The sequence below is a fragment of the Polypterus senegalus genome, chromosome 11 (genome assembly GCF_016835505.1).
Source record: "Polypterus senegalus isolate Bchr_013 chromosome 11, ASM1683550v1, whole genome shotgun sequence".
NCBI lineage: Eukaryota > Metazoa > Chordata > Cladistia > Polypteriformes > Polypteridae > Polypterus > Polypterus senegalus.
Genome location: NC_053164.1, coordinates 13429357 through 13455346, shown reverse-complemented (window position 1 = coordinate 13455346; position 25990 = coordinate 13429357). Strand labels below are relative to the sequence as shown.

The following is a 25990-nucleotide window of genomic DNA, read 5'->3' as shown; positions in this document are numbered from 1 at the left end:
ATTAATTTACTCAAAATTACCAAAAATAAATGAGTTTGATTAAATATAAGTAGTGGCAAAAATGGTTTTATTTTACTTTGATTTTCATTTGAATTACAGTACTCTAAAAAAATGAGAAATAATGCAACGCTGGACAGTAATGACTATATAACAAATACATGCTAAAAATCCGTATATCTTTATTTATTTGAATAAACACAGATAGTCACAACAATGGAGTTATATTTTCAAAGGAAAATTAAATCAAATGTCTGAGGATAATTTTTACTAAATTACTGACATTCAAATGTCAATGAAAATGTTCTTTTCTTTTTTTAAACCTTCTTCAAAAAGTGTATCTCAATCAATTAATGTCCCAGGAATGAGTGGTGAACGGGAAGGAAACGCAGAGAGTGAAAGAGTGAAATCCTGAGGCAGATGCCGCTCTTCAAACACTTCCTGAATTGACGCCAACATATCCGCTTAAATGAATGGCCGCCTTTTCCACTACTTTTCAGTATGCGATAGTGAAAATCCTGAAATAAAATAGGACGCGAGAAATCAAACATCGCTAAATAAATCACAGTGTTAAAAATAAACCAGAAAATAAATTACCTATACAACAACAACATTTATTTATATAGCACAATAATTCATACAAACAGTAGCTCAAAGTGCTTTACATATTAAAGAATAGAAAAATGAAAGACACAATTATAAGACAAAATAAATCAACATTAATTAACATCGAATAAGAGTAAGGTTCAATGGCCAGGGGGGACAGAAAAAACAAAAAAACTCCAGACGGCTGGAGAAAAAATAAAATCTGTAGGGATTCCAGACCATGAGACCACCTGACCAGTCCCCTCTGGGCATTCTACCTAACATAAATGAAACAGTCCTCTTTGGATTTAGGATTCTCACGGAAGGGCTTGATGATGATGATGGTCACGTAGACTTCTGCCTTTAAATCCGTCCATCATTGTTGGAGCATCATGAAGCTTTGAGTAGGTATGCGATAGCGAAAATCCTGAAATAAAATAGGACGTAGGAAATCAAACATCGCTAAATAGTGTTAAAAATTAACCAGAAAATACATTACCTATACAACAACAACAACATTTATTTCTATAGCACATTTTCATACAAAAAGTAGCTCAAGGTGCTTTACATACTAAAGAAAAGAAAAATAAAAGACAAAATAAGAAATTAAAAAAAGACAACATTAGTTAACATAGAAAAGGAGTAAGGTCCGATGGCCAGGGTGGACAGAAAAAACAGAAAAATCTCCAGACGGGTGGAGAAAAAAAATAAAATCTGCAGGGGTTCCAGGCCACAGGACCACCCAGTCCACTCTGGACATTCTACCTAACATAAATGAAACAGTCCTCTTTGTAGTTAGGGTTCTCACGGCGTCACTTGATGTTGATGGTCATACAGACTTCTGGCTTTTAATCTATCCATCATTGTTGAAACATAACAGTGCTTTAAGTAGATGGTGGTGGTGCAATTTAATTAGTAGAACACTAATTAAATAAGAGGTCAAATAATACCGTGACGGTTAGGCAAATGTCTTTTAATGTTGTTTACAGGTCGTAGTTTAGGACAAACGCCATATCATTCTCAAACTTATCTCAAAGTGTCATTTTCTTTTTCTATGTAAAATAAAAGTTTTAAACTATAAAAAAAATAAAAAATATGAACATACATAAGTATCTGAGAAATGTGCTTGATTTTAAAGCAAACCAACAAGGGAGGCTGTTAGAAAGACGCTACCTTGCTCGCCATGCTTCCCAGATGAAGGGAAAGGTTTTATGAAAACAACAAACACTTATGTCTGTAACTATATGAAGTGAAATACTAGTTATTTATTACGAAATTAATATGCTTCATACTTACACATTCGCAGTAAAATAGCTCTATAAGATATAAGAGTTACAGCTGAATGTGTTGTTGTAAAGACCAAGAATCGATGTGAGAGGAAGTGCCGTGTCTAGAAATTTAACTTAACTTAAATGTGTTCAATTCACAGTATAGTTTTTTTTACTTAGAATACGTTATAAAAAATGTTTACATTTTAAGACAAAATAATAAGTTAACATTATTCTTAATTTTTGATTTAGAATTTAATAAGCAATAAATAGAGTAAAACCCATTTTTATTAATTAAAGTAATAATTATTTTGCGTATAGTTATTGTAGCTATTTTTTATTATTATCTTTCACACATGCAAGATTTATTTTTTACAGTGTACGGATCTAAATAAAATAATTTTTCTGGAACCTTCACGTGGATGGGCCTTTTAGGAACCAACAATGATTCCCCTATGGCATTGCTCTGAAGAACCGCTCTGGCTCCGTTATGTTTAAGAATACACATACTGTACATACATGCGTTATCATGTCAGCTGCTTCCAGTGCTGGGTTACTGGGGTGGACACAATGCCTTTGGTAGTAGAACTGGGCACAGGGTTCATCATACAGAGACAGATACACCTAAGCCAGTGATTGTCAGCCACTTTTGAGTCGCAGGAGGCCGTCGCCGGCTCGTCAACACATGACACCACTTTTTCCACGTGATGCCACCAAAGGGATCAACACATCCTTGCAAACCCAACCTTTTAATCCCATTTCTAATTGAGCCCCCTTCAACCTCCCTGATTCCATAACCACTATTTGATTTTTTTCCCCTTTTGTAATTGCATTTGTTTATTATGTTTGTTGTCTTCACATGTAAGTTTGAGAAGCGTAAAAGTGCAGCATAAAAACAATTAATATGAAACATTGTGTGTACTCTGAAATTGAAACTGAATGAGCCCTGCTCAGAAAACTAACACTGGGAAAATGGGCAGCAGTCAACGTCTGTGTATGGCATTTGAGCCCAAGATACTTAAAACTGTAAAACTGTATGCTGTAAGCAGTACTTACAAATCAAGCGTAGCCTCAAGTCCTTCATCTCTCATGCCGTTCTCAGTAAAGTCAAAACTTTGCTCAGAAGGTGACTCAAGCGTAACGATGTGTAAAGATGTGAGAAGATGAGCGGTAACATAGAGAGTGAGAGAGAGAGAAATAAAGAGAAAGAGAGAGAAAGATTAGGAGCATGCACTGATACCGCACCATATTTATTACCATTTACACATAGCTAGTGCAAATGACTAATGACAGGCAACTAACCAAACATCATTAGAATGCACTGAACCTCAGCTCTCCACTGTATATTCTTACTGTAAAATGAAGATGCCAGAGTGGTTCTTTCGAGCTGTGCCGTAGGGAAACCATTTTTGATGCCCAAAATACCCATCCACATGAAGATTTCAGAAAGAACCTATAATTATTTACATCTCTAATAGGCTCCACACAGTAAATAACCATAAACAGATGTCGACAGATTTGCGAAATACTCACTGTATACAATAACTCAGGTTAAGTCCAGTTGTTCTTGATCTGTTAGTGTCTCATCCTAGGTAAATTTCACCTTTTTTCCCTACACATTATGAAGTTTTCCAAAGTACAAACATTCAACTTCATATGCAAATGACCCATCCCACAATATTAAAAATAATGGTTCTTTACTCGGCCGTGTAGTTCCTCATAGAACTTTTGCTTGACAAATCACCATTTCATTCTGGGAAGGGTTCCATGTATAGAAAGTTGGTATTACTTACTGGTATTTCACAAATCTGTTACCATCTGTTTGTGGTTATTTAGATAGATAGACAGATAGATAGATAGATAGATAGATAGATAGATAGATAGATAGATAGATAGATAGATAGATAGATAGATAGATAGATAGATAGATAGATAGATACTTTATTAATCCCAAGGGGAAATTCACATAATCCAGCAGCAGTATACTGATACAAAGAAACAATATTAAATTAAATAGTAATAAAATGAAAAAATTTAAATAAAATTAATTTTAGCATTTACTCCCCCGGGTGGAATTGAAGAGTCGCATAGTGTGGGGGAGGAACGATCTCCTCAGTCTGTCAGTGGAGCAGGACGGTGACAAAAGTCTGTCACTGAAGCTACTCCTCTACCTGGAGATGACACTGTTCAGTGGATGCAGTGGATTCTTCATGATTGACAGGAGTTTGTTTAGTGCCCGTCGCTCTGCCACAGATGTTAAACTGTCCAACTTTACTCCTACAATAGAACCTGCCTTCTTAGCAAGTTTGTCCAGGCGTGAGGCGTCTTTCATCTTTATGCTGCCACCCCAGCACACCACCGCGTAGAAGAGGGCACTCGCCACAACCGTCTGGTAGAACATCTGCAGCATCTTACTGCAGATGTTGAAGGATGCCAACCTTTTCAGAAAGTATAGTCTGCTCTGACCTTTCTTACATAGAGCATCAGTATTGGCAGTCCAGTCCAATTTGTCATCCAGCTGCACTCCCAGATATTTATAGGTCTGCACCCTCTGCACACAGTCACCTCTGATGATCACAGGGTCCATGAGGGGCCTGGGCCTCCTAAAATCCACCACCAGCTCCTTGGTCTTGCTGGTGTTAAGATGTAAGTGGTTTGAGTCGCACCGTTTAACAAAGTCTTTAATTAACTTTCTGTACTCCTCCCCCTGCCCACACCTGATGCAGCCCACAATAGCAGTGTCATCAGCGAACTTTTGCACGTGGCAGGACTCCGAGTCATATTGGAAGTCTGATGTATATAGATTGAACAGGACCGGAGAAAGTACAGTCCCCTGCGGTGCCCCTGTATTGCGGCACACAATGTCAGACCTGCAGTTCCCAAGACGCACATATTGAGGTCTGTCTGTAAGATAGTCCACGATCCATGCCACCAGGTGTGAGTCTACTCCCATCTCAGTCAGCTTGTCTCTAAGGAGCAGAGGTTGGATGGTGTTGAAGGCGCTAGAGAAGTCCAAAAACATAATTCTTACAGCACCACTGCCTCTGTCCAGGTGGGAGAGGGATCGGTGTAGCATATAGATGATGGCATCCTCCGCTCCCACCTTCTCCTGGTATGCGGACTGCAGAGGGTCGGTGGCGTGACGGACCTGTGGCCTCAGGTGATGAAGCAGCAGCTTCTTTTACTGTATGGAGCTACAGATCTAAATACACACAAGTTCTTTCTGGAACCTTCAAGTGGATGGGATGTTTGGGAACCAAAACTGGATACCATATGGCACCTAAAGAACCACTCTGGTGCCTTTAGTTTAAACAGTGGAGAACGAAATGGTGCCTTGTCAAGCAATATTTTGACGAGGAACTACACAGTCCAGCAAAGAACAATAAAGGGCCATTAAAGAACCACTGTTTTTAAGAGTGTGTGTGGCTTGACTTAGGTGGGAAATCTGATCAAAGCAGACTAACTCAGCTGTGACGCTGTCCTTGTCTTGGGGTATATGTGTGCAAATTGCATAATTTTTTAACAATTAAAGAGAGCAGACAACATGGAAATTTATGATTTATTTGAAAGAAGACACCTTTGGGTACGTAAAAATAACATCCTTGCTTTGATTGACTTGTGGGCTTGCTACAATGTACAGAAAAAGATTTGAAATATGGCGACAGGTGGGACACCTCGTGCATAAGTGGTTAATGTTGCATATAGTTAATAGAGACTGTGACAGATATGGGGTGCTGTTGTCCCCTTGAACCCTCAGACCAGACACCAGATAAAAGTTCAATTATAATTTATTTTATAATAATAATGTGCAGCAAGCACCCTCCACTCCACAATATTCATAAATATACACAATAATCAATAATCCATAAACAATCCTCCACTCCCAGACACGTTGCCACCCTTCCTCCCGACTCAGCTCACTCGTCTGGGATTTCCCAGAGTCCTTTATAGTTCATGACCTGGAAGTGCTTCTGACGTGATTATGCAGCACTTCCGGGTTGGGTGAAAACTCTTCTTCTTCATCCTTGAAGTATGTAATTTCCTCTGTCGCTGTGCCTGTTGATGTACTTCTGGGTTATAGAGAAAATAGCAGTCCCTGCTCCTCCCTGCAGCATCCCCTGGAGGTCCCCATGGTATTCAGCAGGGCTGTGATGATAAACTCCACTGTCCATGATGCCCTGCTGGAACTCGGGGCACCTCTATGTTGCAAGAAGGGCTCCACATGGCGGCCTGGGGGTGTTGGCCGGGATGAAGGGCCAGCCATATCCCACAAGACATAAAAAAAGGACTGAATGAGAGGTGTGTGTCAAAATGTAATATTACGACTGATTGATGAATGCTTGATGTGATAAGACAAATATTTATTTATTTATTTATTTGCTTGTTTGATGTTAGAGGTTTTGAAATACCGGGGGCGTACAGAAACCCAGACACAAACAGGCACAGAATCACAAGTCCAAAGTCAGACATTCATGGGGCAGCGCTTTTCCCTCACTCCCCACCTTAATACAGACAAGCACACGATGCTCAGTCTCTTCAATTCTTCTTCGTCGTTGTCTTCTTCTTCTTCCTCTCCTCTCCTCTCCTCCAAGACTGGAGTGAGGTGGTTCTTTTTATTCAGTGTCTGGAAGTTCTCCACATGGTTCATCAGAATTACCTGGAACCACTCCCAGGTGTGGTGGAAATCCATCATATGATTCTACAGCTCCCCCTGGTGGCTCCTATGGAACCCAACAGAGCTGTACCAAACTCCAAGTCCCCGAATGCCCTGTGGGAATCCGTGGTGCCACAGCTGCCCAGGAGGGCTGCCCTCTAGCATCCCAGGGGAGGTAGTGCCTGCCTGATGCTCTCTCCCCTGGTCCTTCCATCCAGGTAATGACCATGGCCACCCATCACAAGACTTTTAATGGCGCACATGTAATAGTAATATGCAGAATAAGATGAATGATTGATATAATTAAAATATATAATAATTTGTTTCTTCCTTTCTTTAAATTGACTTTTATTATTGCATGAAGTGACATATAAAAATGATAGACTGTTTGACGAAAGAATATGTGCCAAAATTTGATATTTATTTGTTTAGTTTGTTGTTTGCGCCATAAAGTAAGTAGTAATTCTGCAGATAGTTAATAGTGAAATTTTAAAAGTACCAATTGATTTATGTGTCAAAATCGATATTTCTTCGTTTGTTACTTGTTGGAGTTATAATTTGGCTGTTTATGGTGAACAGTTAATAGTAATATGCAAAATAAGTATGAATGATTGGTGTCATTAAAATGTGACATTTATTTGTTTATTTAGAAAAGGAGTGCATATATAACAATCCAAAAACTAAGAAAACATGAAGAATGTCTAAATTGTCCCTATAACAAAAAATAAACATATACAGTAGTATCAAAGAGGTGGCACGGTGGCACAGTGGGTACGCTGCTGCCTAGTATGCATGGAGTTTGCATGTTCTCCCCGTGTCTGTGTGGGTTTCCTCCGGGTACTCCGGTTTCCTCCCACAGTCCAAAGACATGCAGGTTAGGTGCATTGGTGATTCTAAATTGTCTCTAGTGTGTGCTTGGTGTGTGGTTGAGTGTGCCCTGCGGTGGGCTGGCGCCCTGTCCGGGGTTTGTTTCCTGCCTTGCACCCTGTGCTGACTGGGATTGGCTCCAGTAGACCCCCATGACCCTGTAGTTAGGATATAGCGGGTTGGATAATAAATGGATGGATGGATGGATAGTATCAAATAATAAAACACATGAATATTACATGAAAAGAGGAAACACCAACAATTAACAAAATGAATCATAAATTAGACATTAATACAAAAAATATCCTGGTCAATAAAAACAGGCATAGAAATTCTGTTGTTGAAAAGGAAAAGTCAGAATTGACAACATTTTTGAGCTTATCAACTCATATTGTTAAGACGTCTAATTTCATTTCCTTTCATTTCAATGTTTTCTTCTCTTTCAGGGCAAGCCATGTGTGTTGTGAGGATGGGCGCATCATCAGAGGGAAGCCCGGCATGTCTTGCTGCGGGAATCATTTGTTTCACCCTGACCTTGAAAGCTGCTGTGAGGGTACAGTCATCAAGGGCGTTGAATTGAAGTGCTGCCGGGGTTCACCTTATAATAAGCTTAGCGCCATCTGTTGTGAAGGTAACATATGAACAGTGCTTAATATTTGTATTGTTGTTAAAGATTCCCACTAAATGACATGTAACTCTGTGCTTTATGGGTGTGAACCACCAGGGGGCGTACAGCTCCCCAAACCCCAGCATAGACACGATGAGACACACAAGTCTTTCCCAATAACACAATTTTATTTAATTGGGGGAGCATTTTTCTTTTGCTCCCCACTACACAGCACAGTACAAAGCACCAAAGATATAATACGCAGTCCTTTCTTCTTTGTCTCTCTTTTGCTTTCTCTTTTGCCTCCACTCCTCCTCACAAGCTTTGTCCTCCACCTCCCAACTCTGGCTCCCTGACTGGTGGTGAGGTGGCTCATATTATAGTGCACTTGGAAGTGCACCAGGTGTTTCTCGGTCTTCTTCTGATTGCACTTTCAGGTGTGATGGAAGTGGTTCCTCCAAGGATTCAGCTGCACCTGCAGCACCCCCTGGCGGCGCCCAACAGGGCTGCTCCAAACTACAATTCCCAACATGCCCTGCGGGGATCCATGGTGCTGTAGCAACCGGCTTTGAATGGGCTACCCTCCAGTGTCTTGGGGAAGATAATGACTTTAATATGGTCTCTATGGCCATCTGTCACAAGGGCCATTACCTAGTTACCCTAAACTGGATTGAGCAAGTTTGAAAATGTTGTTTTTACTTCATATAACATTTTACAGGTAAGGATGGATCCCAAATCCATGGGCCCCAGGGCCTGACAAGACATTGGGAACCCCCCCCTCCAAACTTGTTCACCAGCCAGAACCAACCTAAAGATATTAAAAGTACATTAATGAATCACATGCCCATAGTCATTTACACTGTTTGCATAGGACTTCTGATGTAAACTAATAACTTCATTATACTAGCTGTTATGTTTCAGCCAAGGATATTCCAACCCCCACCACTAGATGAGGTTCAAATTCCAGTTTGATTACATTTTTTATGCTTTTGCTTATATTAATGTTATCACTTTTATTGATTATTTGCATTATTGTTTGTTTTTGTTAGTCTTTATAATTTTATTTCTAAGTACCCATACCTGTATTACCTTGCTCCTTGTGTTTTATGGATGATTTACCCAGGAAGTGGGGCCACCTGTCCATCACAGTGAAGGGAACGACCTCTGTTGAATTTTTGTACAGTTACATTAATATAAAAATGAAAATATAGACATAGGTAGCACACAGATGAAATGACTCTATTCTACTGCATTACATTTTATAAGTACAGTCTAAAAGAATTATCAGCGCGCGCATACTTAGTACACAGCATATTTGAACGATCATCTGGGTATCATCTGTGTTTACATTTTCATTTATTACATTTATGTAATTGTACAAAATCACAACAGCCTCAACCCTCTAAAGGCTGAGGGAACATATAGTCCATTGGGGTTCATTGAATGTACATTGAATGTGGCTTTGGTGAGTTTTCTTGTGAGTACTACCTGTGTTTATTGTTGATTCTCCAGATTTTTTCTTGTTTGACCTCTTGGTCTGCTTCTTGACTTCTTTCTAGATTTGTGTTCATTGGGACATGTTTGCTAGTGGTTTGCCTGTTGTGTTAAGGCAACTCCTTTACTGAGCCTTTTGTGTTCTTTGGAGTGTATTTGATCTACAAATCTTTTTTGTGAACGTAAACCTTCATAAAGTTTCTTTTTCTGCCCTTATTGTTTCTACAAACCAAAGTTCGATTGACCCTCCCTCTTGTTGGTCTTTTTGTGACTGTTTTTGTGACTTATGCTAAACTACTCCCAATTTATTGATACTAGCCGAGTAGATACGCAGCAATAATTTACATTCAGATTAGTGTTGTTTGAACGAAGAGTTGGCAATTTTGGAAAGACAGAGTATCCGACAAATGCTTTGCATTCAATCATGAAACACAAATACAAATTACCCACAATAACAAAAAATTGGGTGGCCTTCCTTAGCCACATGCAATCACAAAAATCCTAGCCATGGGTTCATTTGAACTGAGACTATCCTCGTGACACTAGTCTGGATTTTGCTGATGTGAAAAGAACAGATGACATTGTTCACAAGATGTGCGCTCAACCTCCTGTGCAGTACCAGCAGTGAGGTGGACCTCAATGATTTTATAGAGCAACAAACAATAACATACTGTATCGACCATCAGCATTATCTCTGACAAATAACAATCAACCAATACAGACCAAGGAGCTACCACAAGGTTTAAATACAGTAGAAAACACAACTAGAGAAAGGGGCCCACAGTTTTTATCACTGAACCTGGTGTTAGCCTGGACTATGTACAAGTATTTAAAGTTTTCTGCCTTCTCCTTCCTCAAATTTTGAGATTTCATTCTTTATTTTGGTGTATTTTATAGTTGCCGTTTATGAACCTTTTATGATTTTTTTTATTAGAAACTATATTTGGTTTTATTATTTCAATTTTACAATTATTGCTGCTATTTTGTTTGGTGGCAATTGGCACTGTCTTGTTCATTGGTTGTTAGGGAAGCTCCACTGTATCTAAGGGCATACGTTCAGAGGCTGTGTCCTCTCACTAATGGTTCAACTGTGTTAAAAGTTACTCAAAAAGTCATATCTTTATCCGAGGCTGTGGATCAGGTGAGGTCAGGTCAGGTTGGGGAGTATGCACTGGTATACCACGTTGCCGCACACACCACATGACGAAGCAGCTTGGGATCCTGGTTGGCAACTCCCCAGGCAGACACATTGTCCAGTCCCACCCTCTGGAAATGGCCATCAATCTACCACAGCCAGGTGTTATGTGGGCGTCCCATTGGTCTGGTCCAGCCACTTTGGTCCTCAACAATGAGGATCCTACAAGATGGATCAACTTCAGGGAATCACGCCACATGGCCGTAACTGATGCTCCCTCACAATGCAGGTAACGTGCCTCATTCGGGACTACATGAGCAACTTCTCATTCAACACAAAGTCAAACCAGTGGTACCCAAGGATTCTCCAAAGAGACACAGTACCGAAGGAGTCCAGTCTTCATCTAAATCACTGGATAGCATCCATGTTTCACAACCATATAACAAGACAGGAAGCACCAGGACTCTAAAGACTTAGACCTTAGTCCTTTTGCATAGATATCAGGAGCATCATACACCCCTTTCCAACAACCTCATGACTCCTCGTGCTCTCCCAATCCATCTACTGACTTCACAGGAAGTCACCAGAGACATGAATGTCACTCCCGAGGTAAGTAAATCTCTCGACAAGGTCAACACTCGCTCCGCAGACAGACACACTGTTGATGGCTGTGCCCAAGAGGTCATTAAAGGCCTGGATCTTGTTTTTTATCCAGGACACTTGCAAGCCCATACACTCAGACTCCTCGCTAAGTCTCTCGAGTGGCCTGATCAGAGCCTCCATTGACTCCGCGAAGATCACAGCATCGTCAGCAAAGTCAAGATCAGTGAATCATTCTTTGCCAACAGATGCCCCGCAGCTGCTGGACCCCACGACCCTACCCAACACCCAGTCCATGCATGCACTGAACAGAGTAGGAGCAAGAACACACCGCTGATGAACCCCAGAATCAACTGGGAAAAATATCCTTCACTACTTAGAATCTCTGGTTTCAACTTGTACAATTCTTTTTGACTTTGGTTATGGAGCAGCTTCTACGCAGTTTTTGACCCTTTTTAGCCTTTTTGTCAGCATCTTTTTTCCAGTCTACTAAATAAATTGTCTTGCTAATATTTCTAGCCAAACATCTGTATTCACCTCCGGACACTTGGTTCGTTCAATTTTCATTTTGTTGTGATAGGGAAATTTGAACAAGGTGAAAAGGAGTTGAGGTCTCCAAAAAAAAAAGTTTACATTAGAACATTCTAGATGAGAACAGGCCATTCAGCCCAACAAAGCTCGCCAGTCCTATCCACTTGTTTCCTCCAAGAAAACATCAAGTAGAGTTTTGAAAGTCCCTAACGTCTTACTGTCTACCACACTACTTGGTAGCTTATTCCAAGTGTCTATCGTTCTTTGTGTAAAGAAAAACTTCCTAATGTTTGTGTGAAATTTACTCTTAACAAGTTTCCAACTGTGTCCCCGTGTTCTTGATGAACTCATTTTAAAATACAAGTCTCGATCCACTGTACTAATTCCCTTCATCATTTTAAACACTTCAATCATGTCTCCTCTTAATCTTCTTTTGCTTAAAGAAAGGCCAGAAATCTCCGTGGTCAACCCAGAAGAGACTCATCCGAGACCAGCTTACCCAAGATAATAAACATGAGAGGTTCAGTCTTACTAGGCCCAAAGTTGGAAACCCTTGACTTAATAGTTCAAAATATAAAGAAATGTCCCAATATATATTAAAAAATGCCCTACAAGTTGGATGATTATCGTAAATACCTGGCTTGTGTATAAAACAGAAGCTCTATTAGACACAAAAGTAACTGAAACATACAATGAAATTCTCAAAGGGGCAAAAGTAAATGAAAAAGAAGCTACCTTAAAACCAATCCAAAGCAAACAAGTCCAGAATCATCATCTGAAGGCAAAATCTAAAACAAGGCAAGAAAGTTTCAGAAATAAATCCTTAATATGTTCAAAAAACTCCGACACAAACTCAGTGCTCTGCTGCTGTTCTGGCTGAATATAAATCCAGAATGAGGAACCAGCACCAGTGTGGAGCTCCACCTACATTGTTCATAAATTAAAGTTACAGGACATGATTAGTAAATCATAGCCAATGTAAAAAAATATAGAAAAACATTACAAATAATAATTCAAAAAATTACAATAAATCAACAAAGTGTGTATATTATGAAGCCAGGAAAAACAGTCCTGGCTGTAACATAACATATGAGCCCCAAACCTGCATGAGCTTGGGGCCTCAGGCCTGGAACTGACAGGTATTTTTAGGAATTCATATATGAATTTACAGTTCATTAATGTTTTTAAGGAAAACGAACAGACAGAAACAAATAAAATGGAACACAGTACAATCATTTTTTTGCTGTTACTTGACCCCTTTAAGAAAGTCTCAGTCTTCAACAATAAGAATGTTTCCTCTGACCAAGCCTTTAGTCTTTGTTAGCATATACTGTTTCACTCCTCTAATTATACCCTCTTACTTTGTGTTAGTTAGCCTAAATTCTCCAGATGCACCTCTTCGTAAATTCTTTTCTGCTATGAGAAAACCACTAAAGCTTATTCCTGGCTTGCCATGCCTTCTCTTCTCACCGCTTTGTGACATTACTCTCTGATATATGGACACCCATTCATATATCCACCCTTTTAATGAACTCACACCAATTGCTGGGTCATGCCGAAGTGGAGACTATTCCAAAAGCGTTGGGAGCAGCTGGGTGTTGGTAAGGGCAGAAGTCTGTGTAATCAATCATAAAAGTTAAGACAAGCTAATGATTTTCCTTATTGTACCTCACAATTATGGGATTTCAAGCAAATATGTCAAAGTAATTAGGAGTTTGTGTTAATATTCAGTATTGGCTGATGCCAGAAATCTTACTCTGGTACTATGGAATTTGTAAAAAAAAATGGCTATGGAGAATACAATTAAGTAGGATATCTTAAGTAGTTGCTTCACATCAACTATTCACACTGCAAACAAAAGCACTTTTCATGACAAATGCACACACTGATATGTTGTGTTTGACAGACCGTTGTAGCTTTGCTATATTCCATTCCTTCTGATGAACGCTGATTCCCTTTAAACTACACTTTCTTCCCATTGACTCCTGTACACTCTTGCTGAATCCTGGGAATTGAAGTCCTTTCGGTAGCTCTACAATAGGTTCATCACAATAATGGGCACGTCCTCATATACATACCGTAGATCCAGAGGCAGACTTAAGATAGTGGATGGTCGCTGGGCTGGAAATATTGTTCGGACCCCACCTAGGTGTTCCGAGGGAAAAAGTAGTATGTTTTGTCAAAGCTTAGGTGTCACATAAACAAGAATAGGCACTACACAAGAAAGGCAAGTAGTGCAAAAGTATGAAATGAGGCCAGAACTGGTCATCCACATGAAGCCAATCATGTTTGGTGACAGCCAGCACTTGGATGAGAGACCATCTCATTTGAACTAACATGAAAGTTGAATATGGGCTGTCTGAATGGAATGTGTGTGAAGAAAAAAACAATTTGACGTGTTAGTGACAATTCTTTGGCAATGCCCAGTGACAGCATTCAAGTTGTAATGATATAGGAGCCTAAGAAGGTTATGATTTTGCATTCTTGGTAAACCCTGAAGCCACCTCTGAAAGTGGTCTTAAGTAACTTTCAACACTTCAGTTTACTGATATCCAGGGCGTAAGGCAGAAATATCGTGTGTAGATGATCGACTGCTAAAATTCAGTGTGGTAATAAGCTGATAATAAGATATATTCTCCGTAATTAAGACTCAGCTCATATAGTCTGATGTCAGTAATAACAAGCTGATGGATTTCTTTGCACTTTTTGCAAAGTTTGAAATAATTAAAATTTTAATCTGACCAACAAAGCCTTTATTCAAAACACCTTAAGGACCATCATGGAGATAGATCTTAAGTGAAAAGCATTTTAGCTTTCTTGTGGGGTGTTTGCATGTTGTTGACAACAACTTGCTCATTACTTCACACATTAGCGAAAAATCCTTTCTATAAATAAAATTGTCCCATGAAGCATTTTTAAAGAGTAAACTCGCTGAAATGGAAACTTCAGGCTTATCTGAGTCAAATTCCATCTCATCCAGGGGAAAGTAATACTTGGTAAAAAAAATGCAACTAGGTGTCATGTCTGAACCAAAGATGAAGCTTAGCAGAGTGTTGTAGATTGAGAGTTCATGAAATTCCTGGTTAATATGTAACAAAACCTCAGGAAAAGATTGTGGTTTTTTTTTAGCACACCTTCTACTACTCTGTGATGGCCAGTGCAATTTTCTACGCTGTGGTATAACAGAAAGAATATTAAGAGGAGACATAATTGAAAAGTTTAAAATTATGAAGGGAATTAGTCCAGTGGATCGAGACAGTGACTTTAAAACGAGTTCATCAAGAACACAGGGACACAGTTGAAAACATGTTAAGGGTAAATTTTGCACAAACATTAGGAAAGTTTTATTCACACAGAGAACTATAGACACATGGACAAATGACCAAATAATATGGTAGATAGTAGGACTTGAGGGACTTTCAGAACACTACCTGATGTTAATTTAGAAGAATTAAGTGGATAGGACTGGGCAAACTCTGTTGAGCTGAAAGGCCTGTTGTCATCTAAATTGTCTGATGTTCTTGACAAATGGTGCAATATCACACCACACACACTACAGGGCCTGCATGATGGCACTCCATGAAGGACCAATGTTTGTCCTGGAGGCTAACAGTAGCCCAAGTCTTTATGAGGTTCTGAAAATTAATATTAATTATTAGGGTTTTTTTGTCAACCCTCTGTATGTCTTCCCTTTAAGTATTTAGATCTAGTAACTAAAAGCACTTCACTGTTGATCTGAAAGTCCCTAGTTTCTAATTTTAGGCTCTGGGAAAGAGACAGAAGTGTAGTTCTACAGTTGTGGCCATGAACAAGCAGTACTAGACACAAAATACCATCTGCTTACCCTTTTCATGAGACAGAAACTGTAACAATACCCAAAGGGTAGTCAGACTCATCACTTTTCTGTCATCAAATGTACTGAAACAAACAAATGAAGTTCGCAGCTTAGAATATCGATAGATAGATAGATAGATAGATAGATAGATAGATAGATAGATAGATAGATAGATAGATAGATAGATAGATACTTTATTAATCCCAAGGGGAAATTCACATACTCCATCAGCAGCATACTGATAAAAAATCAATATTAATTAATGAGCAGTAAAAGCACAGTGCAAGTTAAATAATGCAAGGTGGAGAGTGTGAGGCAGGTATAACAGTTCATAATCTTGTGTGGTGTTAACGTTTACCCCACCTGGGTGGAACTGAAGATTCGCATAGTGTGGGGTCTCCTCAGTCTGTCAGTGGAGCAGGACGGTGACAGCAGTCTGTCGCTGAAGCTGCTCCTCTGTCTGGAGATGATCCTGTTCAGTGGATTCTCCATGACTGACAGGAGCCGTTGCTCTGCCACGGATGTCAAACTGTCCAGCTCCATGCCTGCAATAGAACCTGCCTTCCTCACCAATTTGTCCAGTGTGAGGTGTCCCTCTTCTTTATGCTGCCTCACCAGCACACCACCATGTAGAAGAGACGCCACAACTGTCTGATAGAATATCTGCTGGATCTTATTGTAGATGCTGAAGGACGCCAGCCTTCTAAGGAAGTATAGCTGGCATTGTCCTCTCTTGCACAGAGCATCAGTACTGGCAGTCCAGTCCAATTTATCATCCGCTGCACACCCAGGTATTTATAGGTCTGCACCCTCCACACACAGTCACCTCTGATGATCACAGGGTCCATGAGGGGCTTGGGCCTCCTAAAATCCACCACCAGCTCCTTGGTTTTGTTGGTGTTCAGTTGTTGGTGGTTTGAGTCACACCATTTAACAAAGTTCTTGATTAGGTTCCTATACTCCTCTTCCTGCCCACTCCTAATGCAGCCCATAATAGCAGTGTCGTCAGCGAACTTTTGCATGTGGTAGGCCTCCGAGTTGTATTGGAAGTCTGATGTATATAGGCTGAACAGAACCAGAGAAAGCACAATCCCCTGTGGCGCTTCTGTGCTGCTGAACACAAAGTCAGACCTGCAGTTCCCGAGACACACATATATACATTATGTCCAGCTTATGCTAGGGTACCATTAACAAGAAACCATCAATGCCATTACCTTTATGAGCAAACATAAAGAACACAACCTCATGATCACCACCACCCTGTTCTCCCAGAAGAACAAATACAAGACAACATGGACAACTCTCATACCCAATGCAAACCCTGGGACTGACTGGACTATGTAATCGGTGTCCATCACCTGTAGGATGCCAACATTAAACAGGCTATGCGCAGAATTACCTTTTTACTTGACAGGTGGCTGCTTACTTTCTGCAGGCAAATGGAGCCATTTCAAACTATACAAATCATTCTGAACTTTAGGAACATTTCTCTGTTTAGCATGAAGGTGTCACCTCCACTGTTACTAATGTGGTAGAAAGTTAAGGAACTGCAACATTTTGATTAAAATCATGACATGAACATGTAGAGTTGGTTCACAGTGACGAAGACACAATATGGATCAAACCAAAATGGCCCCACTTCTCCCTGGCCCTAAGGTGGAGACCTCTTGAATGTTTTCATCTGGTAACACTGAAATCGGTTCATAAAACAAGTGCGGAAATGTGAATCACTCTTAAGAGGTGACACCCTTAACACATTAACTGCTGGATGTCATATACAGTACCTATCATATATCTTTGATACCTTTTATATATTTCTCTCTATATAAAATCCAACGCCTGTATGTCTGTCTGTCTCTATGTCTATAAGCTTTTCACAAGAGAACAACTTAACAGATTTAGATCGGGCTTTTTTCTAGAATTTGCTTGAACTTTCCGGTTGATTTTGGGACTTCTCTGATCATGTTAAGTATCAAAGTTTGCTTGTGGTGCCGATTTATTTGCGCGAATCCAAGAGAGAGGGAGTGGGGCCCTAATCACTCACATGCCAGCCTCGTGGCGAATCTTACATCCGCTTAGCTTGCGAATGAGAAAACTGCTTAAGGCAGTGCTTCCCAACCTCGGTCCTGGGGGACCCCCTGTGGCTGCAGGTTTTTGTTCCAACCAGATTCCTAATGAGTGACAACACCTGATAACACCGAGCTCATTTAATTAGCTGGGATTATTTTTCTTTTATTCTACATTCAGAAAAGCACAGCAGCATGATATTTACATTTATAAGACATTTAGAAATATGTCTGCTTTTGCTAGAGATTTAAATGCTTAACTCTCTTTTGCTGATTTCATTATAGTTTGCTCTTTCTCTGTGCAGTTTTTCCCCTTAGTTGTATCTTATTAATGACAATTAAAAATGAGCAAAACAAATAACACGGAATAATCAAAGGCTGCAACTACTTTAGCGTCAGACCCTCTAATTAGTAAATAATGGATTAATTAAGCAATTAGAACACCTAGAAAAGTAGAATGAAAATCAAGATGAAAATATTGTTACAAAGAAAAAAATACATTATTCCCATAAAACTGCTTGGTACATTTATATATATATATATAAGAGAGAGAGAGAGAGAGTGTATATATATATATATATATATATATATATATATATATATATATATATATATATATATATATATATATATATATATATATATATATATATATATATATATATATATATATTGTCACAAGAACGAGACATGGACAGATAAAGAGTTGGGGCAGCCACCCGTATATAGTGATATCCTGGCTGCAAAAGGTCATTTTAACAAACAATCAGCACTGAAGTGCATTCAACTGAGTCCAGCACAAGACCGAGGAAACAAAGGAAAAGGGGCAGGTTTTAAAGGGGGAGACAGGAAGTAAGGTCATATGGATCTGGCGCGTGGTCTTCCACCATTGGTTCATAGCCGGATGTGACATCAGGGGTCTGGAGCTGGTGTGGCCGACTTCCATTGGCTCAGTCCCGGAAGTGATGTCAGGAGAGCCAGGTGAAATCCCCCGGGGATGGTCTACAGGCAAGGGAGAAAAGAGTCAGTGCACTCTGCCACACCCCAGCATGCCTCCGAACTGCCTTCACTCAAGCCCTTTAGCTGCCTCCCATGCGCACGTGTGTGACAATATATATATGTATACCAAACTTAGTTTTCTAATTTCTATATGGTTCCCAAAACACACAACTTGGGAAATTACACATCATTTAATTATCCCAGGAGTCCAATTAAAAACAGAAGCTGGTTGGAACATAAACCTGCAGCCACAGGGGGTCCCCAGGACTGAGGTTGGGAAACACTGTTGCTTTTGATGAAAGCTCCCTCCAAGGCATTTTGCTGAGGAGTAATTAAAAGATACCATGAACAGCTTTTCTCCTGCCTGATTATTGAATTGTCCTGTTAGAGCACTGCTTCCCAAACTCGGTCCTGGGGACCCCCTGTGGCTGCAGGTTTTTGTTCCACCCAGATTCACAATTGGTGATAATAATCGATAACAACGGATCTCATTTAGTTGGCTGGTCTTTTTCACTCTTCTCTTATTCTGCATTCAGAAAAACAAAACAGTATGGATTTTACATTCATAAGACATTTAGAAATACAGTATTTCTGTTTTTTTCTAAAGCTATAAATGCTTAAGTCTCTTTTGTTGTTTTCCTGTTATTTTCCCCTTCATTTAACCTCCTAATAGTGACAATTAACAACCAGTATAGCAGACACCCAGGATGATGAAAGCAGTAATGACTTCAGTGTTATACCTGGTAATTAGTAAATAATTAATTAAATAACCGGAACACTTTGAAAAGCAGAATGAAAGTCAGGTTGAAAATACTATTTATGACTTAAAAAAACTATATATTCCCCATATAACTGCTTATTACATTTTAATAAAAAATCTGCTTAACTTAGTTTTGTAATTTCTACATTGACTCCAAAACACAGAAACTGGGAAATAATGACTCACTTAATTAGGCTAAGAATCCAATGAAAAATAGAAGTTGGTTGGAACAAAAACCTGCAGCCACAGGGGGTCCCCTGGACCAAGTTTGGAAACCACTGACTTAACGGATTTAAATCGGGTTTTTTTCTATAATTTGCTTGATCATTCCGGTTGATTTTGCGACTTTTCTCATTGTGCTAAGAATCATAGTTTGCGTGCTGAGGCTGCGGGCCGAGGAGAGGGGAAGTGTGATGTCAGGAATGGGGAGCAAGGCAGGGCCCTTCTCACAGTCCTGTTTCACTACAACGTGGGCAGAGCTGTGGGGGACGGCTAGTGATAAATAAAAAACTCATAAAATATATAAATAAATATATATATATATATATATATATATATATATATATATATATATAAAGAAACTGTTAATTACTTTAGTTTCACCAGCAACATAACTAAAAATCGGCATTTGAATGAGAGTCCTTGAAGGATGGCACCACCCAGGGTGCACATGTACAGTACCACAAATATAACACATTTCTTTGTGCTGTCCACAACACATCTTTTACAGTAGTTGGTGACTGTCTGAGCTCAGTAGGTGGCAGAATGTCAATGTTATGAGGTCTAGGCAGATGTGACAAAGTCAGACACCTTTTTATGAAGAAATGCCTTTGAGGCAGCTGCCTGCATCAGTGCCTACAGGTTCTACATTATCCAATTGATTGTCGCTATCTTACTTACTGTCATTATCCTCAAAATATTAATCTTGCAACAAATCTAGTTGTTTCAAGACATCGGCCGTTTTATACCTATTTTACGACGACAAAACTATGACTGTCTATTTACAGCACTATTTTCCTGCAATATTTTGCCACCAAAAAAAAAAAACAACCACTAGATGGCAGAACTGTGTTGTGATCTGATAATCTGGTCTCTGGTTGTCTGCCAAATTATGGTATATCTTCATGTGAGGTTTAAAAATGTTTCCAGAAAGAAAACGATAATAGTTCAGCCATAGTAACTTTTGTGGTTTATTTTTACAGCAAAAATAAATAAATAAATAAGGCAAATAAATAACAGTATCCAAACAAAAATAATTGAATAACAGTGCAACTAACAAAAAAAGTAAAGCACATATATAACTAGCAACTTGGACCCACTTCTCTTAGTTCCTCTATCTGCTAGTGTCTCAAAGTACACATAAAAACATTTATCCTGAAGGTTTGTACTCCTCCCATCGTTTGGAAATACATAATAATAATAATCATTATTATAATCCCTTTCCTATATCATTAGCTCTATTTCACATTAGAATTCATGCCTTTTACAGAGACATCCAATTCCAATAATATATTCAATACTGAACCTCTCTTAACATGATCTCAGAAGTAAATATTTGAAATGGGTCCAGCGGCAGACCTCCACAGCCCCTCAATTCCGTAGCCTCGCTGGACAGCCAATTAGATTACAGGTTTTTGTCACTTGGTTTACTTGATTTAAGTCAAATAACCCCCAAACCTAATCTTATCCATAGTGGAACTAGGTGTTATCCCTAATGTATAATATTAAAGAGACAACCTCCTCAATGGAGTGGAGCTCCGGGGGTCCGCAGCTAGAGTCTCTTGAAACATTTTACACTTAAATTCCTCTAAGTAAACATAGACAACGTGTTGCTAGTTTCTGTCTGTCATTAGCTATGCTATTCATATTACCCAATCTCAGCTGTAAATGCCAGTTGAAATGATCCTTTGATTCCAGTCTACACATTAGATAAGCCTCTGCATTGCGGCTCATTTTTTGGACCCCTACATGATGCATACGGGAGTCCCTAATCACCTACTCAAACACATCACCAACATCTACCCAATAATGTTACACTATTGCCACATATATGGCTTAGGACAGATGGAAGTGTATGAACAGGCAAACTGATAAACTTAATCTGAATGTGCACCTTCAATAGCTGTCTTATGGTTGTTATGATGAATTTAAACAGGGTTTATGGAATGTTTTGCACATGTATATGCTATGTTATAAACATGTATCTAGAATAGTATTTATCCTATTGTTAGCATTTTCCAGTTTTCTTTTTCACACACTTTTAGTAGGTAGCTGGATACCATGGCCGGCCTGTACATTAGAGGTAGAACCTCTGTATTTTTCTCAGTATGGGGTTTGTCAGGGGTGTGTTCTTACTTCTACTCTGTTCAATGCTTGCATGGACTAGGTGTTGGGCAAGGTCGTGGGGTCCAGCGGCTGAGGGGCATCTGTTGATGAAGAAATGTTTGAACTGATCTTGACTTTGCCAACGATGCTGTGGTCTTTGTGGAATCAATGGAGGCTCTGATTGGGACTCTTGAGAGACTGAGTGAGGAGTCTGAGTGTCTGGGTTTGCGAGTGTCCTGGATAAAGTCTAGATCCAGGCCTTTAATGAACTTTGGGCACAGCTACCAGTAGAGTGCCTGTTTGCAGAGAGAATGTTGACATTGTCGAGAGGCTTACTTACTTTGGCAGGACATTCTTCATTCCTATGAAGTCAGTGGACAGATTGTGAGAGCTTGGTGAGTCACAAGGTTGCTGGAAAGGGGTGTATGCTGCTCTATACAAAACGACAAAGTTCCAAGTCTATGAAGTTTTCTATTCCTGTGAAGAATTCTCTTCTTATGAAGGATTAGAAGAGCATGGAGTGTCATGAGGTCACTGGAAAGGTCTGTGTGGTGCTCCCGATATCTTTGCGAAAGTACAAAGTTCCAAGTCTTTCGAGTTCTGGTGCTCCCTGTTTTAGTTGCAAGACATGGATGCTATCCAGTGACAAGAGACAAAAACTGGACTCCTTTGTTACTGTGTCTCTTTGGAGAATCTTTGGGTACTGTTGGTTTGACTTTATGCCCAAAGAGCGGTTGCTGTTCCCTAATGAGGCAATTACCTGCATTATGAGGGAGTGTCAGCTATGGCACTATGGCCATGTGGCACAATTCCCTGAGAGTGGTTTGGCTTACTGGATTGTTGAGGACGTGAGTGGGTAGACAAAGCAAAGGGGATACCCACATAACACCTGGCTGAGGTAGATAGACAATCATTTCCAGAGGGTGGAACTGGACTGTGTGTTTGCCTTGGGGTGGCCAACCAGGATCCTGAGATGTTTCTTCATGTGGTGGGTACAGCAATGTGCTGTACCAGTGCATGCTCCCTGACCTAACCTGACCTGACCTGTAGTAGGTAACTAAGATGGCTGTATACTGAGATACAAAATTTCTCATACCTCACATTGAAGTGTTAATGCAGTTCTTCTACAGGCAAAACTTTAACTATATAAAACTAATGAAGAAGAACACGGCCCTTGGTCTGGGTGTTATCTCTGCCGAGACACCTAAAGCTGGTTGTGATGGACCAGCAGTTAAGGTGTCAAGAGATAGCTAGCAAGATGTGGATCAATGAAGAAAATCGGTACAGTGATTTCAATCTGATATTTTAAAGACTTCAGTAAGAAGACATGGATACGAATGGAAACTTGATGAGGAAAAATTTCACAAGAATGTTTTTTTTCACTATGGAAATGTGAAATAAGTTGTCGAGCAGCATGATAGAGAGTGCTACTTTATGGACCATCAAAACTCATCTGGATGTCATTTTGAAGAAATACAGTAATGTGAAAAAGTATGGGAACCCATTTTAATCTTTTGGATTTTTGTTTCTCATTGGCTGAGCTTTCAAAGTAGCAACTTCCTTTTAATATCTGACATGCTTTATGGAAACAGTAGGATTTCAGCAGTGACACTAAGTTTATTGGATTAGCAGATAATATGAAATATGCATCATAACAAAATTAGACAGGTGCATAAATGTGGGCACCCCAACAGAGATGTGACATCAATACTTAGTTGAGCCTCCTTTTGCTCCTTTGAGCCTCTAGACGCTGTCCTCCTATAGCCTTTGAGGAGTGTCTGGATTCTGGATGGAGGTATTTTTGACCATTTTTCCATACAAAATCTCTCCAGTTCAGTTCAATTTGATTGCTGCTGATCATGGACAGCCTGCTTCAAATCGTCCCATAGATTTTCAATGATATTCAAGTCAGCGGACTGTGACGGCCATTCCAGAACATTCTACTTCTTCCTCTGCATGAATGCCTTTGTAGATTTCCAACTGTGTTTTGGGTCATTGTCTTGTTGGAATATCCAACCCCTGTGTAACTCGATGCTTGAACATTATCCTGAAGAATTTGTTGATATTGGATTGAATTCATCTGACCTTCGACTTTAACAAGGGCCCCAGTCCCTGAACTGGCCACACAGCCCCACAGCATGATGGAACCTCCACCAAATTTGACAGGAGAATAGCAGGTGTTTTTCTTGGAATGCAGTGTTCTTCTTCCTCCATGCAAAGCGCTTTTTGTTCTGACCAAATAACACCATTTTTGTCTCATCAGTCCAAAGCACTTTGTTCCAAAATCAATCTGGCTAGTCTAAATGAGCATTAGCATACAACAAGCGACTCTGTTTGTGGTGTGAGTCTCATCACCTTGCCATACAGATGTTCTTTGTGCAAATTGCGCTGAATTGTAGAACGATGTACAGATACACCATCTGCAGCGAGATGTTCTTGCAGGTCTTTGGAGGTGATCTGTGGTTGTCTGTCACCATTCTCACAATCCTGCTCATATGCCACTCCTGTATTTTTCTTGGCCTGTCAGACCTGCTGGGTTGGTTTAACAGCAACTGTGCCTGTGGACTTCCATTTCCTGATTCCATTCCTTACACTTGAAACTGACAGTTTAAACCTCTGAGATGGCTTTTTGTAGCCTTCCCCTAAACCAGGAGACTCAACAATGTTTGTTTTCAGATCTTTAGAGAGTTGCTTACCAGACCCTTCCTGCTTCTTCACAAAGTTATCATCGACCCCAATGGGCAACGGGTTTCCCCTGCATTGGCTCAGTGACTATGTAACAGAAGGGGGAAAGGGGGGAAAATGTTATGTCCAGAATTGAACCCCGTGTTTCTTTAAGAGTTTGTACATAGCTGATTTCATAAAAGACAAGGGGCAGGATGGGAATAAAGAGGGTGTGGTGAACTGGTGGTTTGTGGGAAGAAGGAGGTTGAAATAAAAGAAAGAAAACGTTTGAGCAAAACCTGTGTGTGATGAATTTTTGTGTCTGGATACAACTGTATCTAATGAAATAAAAAAATCAAAAATAAATACATAAAAACACCAGACATTTACTGTACATGTTTTCCACTATGTTAACAGTGGAGTGAGGCAGGGTTTGCAAGCGGCCTCTTACCATGTAGTGAGATTTTAATGTGAAGAAAACACAGTAATGTGCACAATGGTGTGTTTTGTTCTGGAAAAAATGCAGCATATATTTTTAAAGAAGTACTGTACTCTATCAGGGTGATGTAAACTAGAGGAATAAATAGAATTGATTTTAAAAATATGGTATGTATTACATGTGTTACACAGCTGCAGAAAAGAACACTGTTAAAGAGTGTGACAAAGTTTTAAGAAATAGTATTCTTGTTTTTGAACCCATCCATCCATCCATCCATTATCCAACCCACTATATCCTAACTACAGGGTCACAGGGGTCTGCAGGAGCAAACCAAACCCAACCAACATAGGGTGCAAGGCAGGAAACAAACCCCGGACAGCGTGCCAGCCCACCGCAGGGCGCGCACACACAAACAAACACACACACACCAAGCACATACTAGGGACAATTTAGAATCGCCAATGCACCTAACCTGCATGTCTTTGGACTGTGGGAGAAAACCGGAGTACCCGGAGTAAACCCACACATACAGGGGGAGAACATGCAAACTCCATGCAGGGAGGACTCGGTCTCCTAACTGCAAGGCAGCAGTGCTACCCACTGCGCCACGGTGCCGCCCGCTTTTGAGCCCCCCTCCCCCCCCCACCAATAAAAAAATACTTTAAAAACACCCAAGAACTCTATTGTTATGCCTTGGAATGTATGGAATGGGCACTGCAAAGTATAGGAATCAACAAGATTATTTAACACTTTACATACTATTAATAGTATTTTAAAGTCTATTCTAAAAGACACAGGTAACCAATATAACAATGCTAAGATTGGTGTGATGTACTTAGATTTTCTTTTTCTGGCTAAGATTCCTGCTGCTGCATTACGAATTAAATGTAACACATTAAAGGTTTTCTTTTAGAAATATAGTAGGCTACTGCCTTTGAAAATTATTTTTCTTGACTTTGAAATTTTCATAGTATTTTATTTTACTTTGTGTTTGTCCTTTTTATTGTGGTGAAGTATGACTCTACTTTCAACCTTGACAACTGATTTTCTTTGCCCCAAAAGGAAGAAACAGAAATCTCCATCACTCCTTACTACATTTGATCATTAGGATATTTCAGTCTTCTTACTGAAGTCATTCAAAATAATTAACTTCACATGAGTGGT

The 25990-nt window shown here is 39.8% G+C and overlaps 1 protein-coding gene across 1 annotated transcript in view; it reads left to right on the top strand.

Annotated features, from left to right (window-relative positions):
- The window catches only part of si:ch211-195m9.3, a 103489-nt gene that overhangs the window by 15043 nt on the left and 62456 nt on the right, over window positions 1-25990 (top strand). The window contains exon 4 of the mRNA XM_039768061.1: window positions 7818-8002. Within this exon, the coding sequence (XP_039623995.1) occupies window positions 7818-8002 (185 nt within the window). The remainder of the gene's footprint in view (window positions 1-7817; window positions 8003-25990) is intronic.